Consider the following 1,023-nt stretch of genomic DNA (forward strand, 5'->3'; position numbering starts at 1 on the left):
TTTGTTTTCCCAAAGCATATAGCCGTAGTTGTCACTTCCAGCCCAAAAGATGGGCTTGATTTTTTTCAAAGAAGAATGCTTTAATCCTTTAATGAGCCAAACAACTCTGGTGGGCGATCTGCCTTTTCCACAATAACACCTTATTCTTTGCATATTGTATGATAATCCCCAGTTGACCTACTGGGTCTCCTTTCTTTATTGCTAACAAAAAATGAAACTGAACTTGGTATTTGCCTGTTGGTCATTAGGAAATGAATGAGAAAGGCAGAAGCAGTAGCCTGTACTTTCAAATATGTTTTAGAAATAACTGAACATGTAAGCTAGGTTTCAGTTCCAGTAATGCTACCTTTTTCTTGTAAAGGACTCCTTAGATCTCTTGATTCTAATATCATGCATGCTCTTTGAATTCCAATCTTTTCCCCATTTGCAGTCCCTTTGATACTGGTCTTGATTTTGTAGATCTTCCCACCTCTGTCACCCCAATGTCGTGTCTCATTTTTTAAGCAGGATGCATACTTCCAGTTGAGTTACCAAAACCAAACCCACACCCATTGAGTCGATTCCAAGTCATAGTAACCCTACAGGCCAGAGTAGAACTGCCCCATGGGTGTCCAAATGACATTGGCCAAATCATTTGCCTCATTTTTGGTATTTCTCACTTGTGAAGTGAAAGGGGTACTTGCTTTTCCTCCCATCAGGATGCTATGATGTTTGTTAAGATGATTATAGCTAGCTTTCTGTAAAGGACTGAGACAAGTACAGGGTGATTTCTTTTTTCTTAAGTACTAGTGACAAGGAGTCATCTGAGACTTTAAGAAGATTCACCCTGTCTGATCTATTGCTTCCAGTTTCAGAAGGAGAGCCAGTTCCTCAAGTCAGGGTACCAAGTCATGTTCCTTTCCTGCTAATTGGAGGAGGTACAGCTGCTTTTGCTGCAGCCAGATCCATCCGGGCTCGGGATCCTGGGGCCAGGGTAAGGTACACATGATTGGCCTTGGCACTCAGGGTATAGTCTAAAAGCAT

General features: G+C 41.6%; 1 protein-coding gene across 1 annotated transcript in view; it reads left to right on the forward strand.

Moving 5' to 3' along the window:
* The window catches only part of AIFM1 (apoptosis inducing factor mitochondria associated 1), a 40,800-nt gene that overhangs the window by 17,253 nt on the left and 22,524 nt on the right, over nt 1-1,023 (forward strand). Inside the window, exon 4 of the mRNA XM_007958630.1 lies at nt 849-973. Coding sequence (XP_007956821.1) covers nt 849-973 — 125 coding nt within the window. The remainder of the gene's footprint in view (nt 1-848; nt 974-1,023) is intronic.

Source organism: Orycteropus afer, unplaced genomic scaffold (assembly GCF_000298275.1).
Source record: "Orycteropus afer afer isolate SDZICR_OR568_19922 unplaced genomic scaffold, OryAfe1.0 scaffold01054, whole genome shotgun sequence".
NCBI lineage: Eukaryota > Metazoa > Chordata > Mammalia > Tubulidentata > Orycteropodidae > Orycteropus > Orycteropus afer.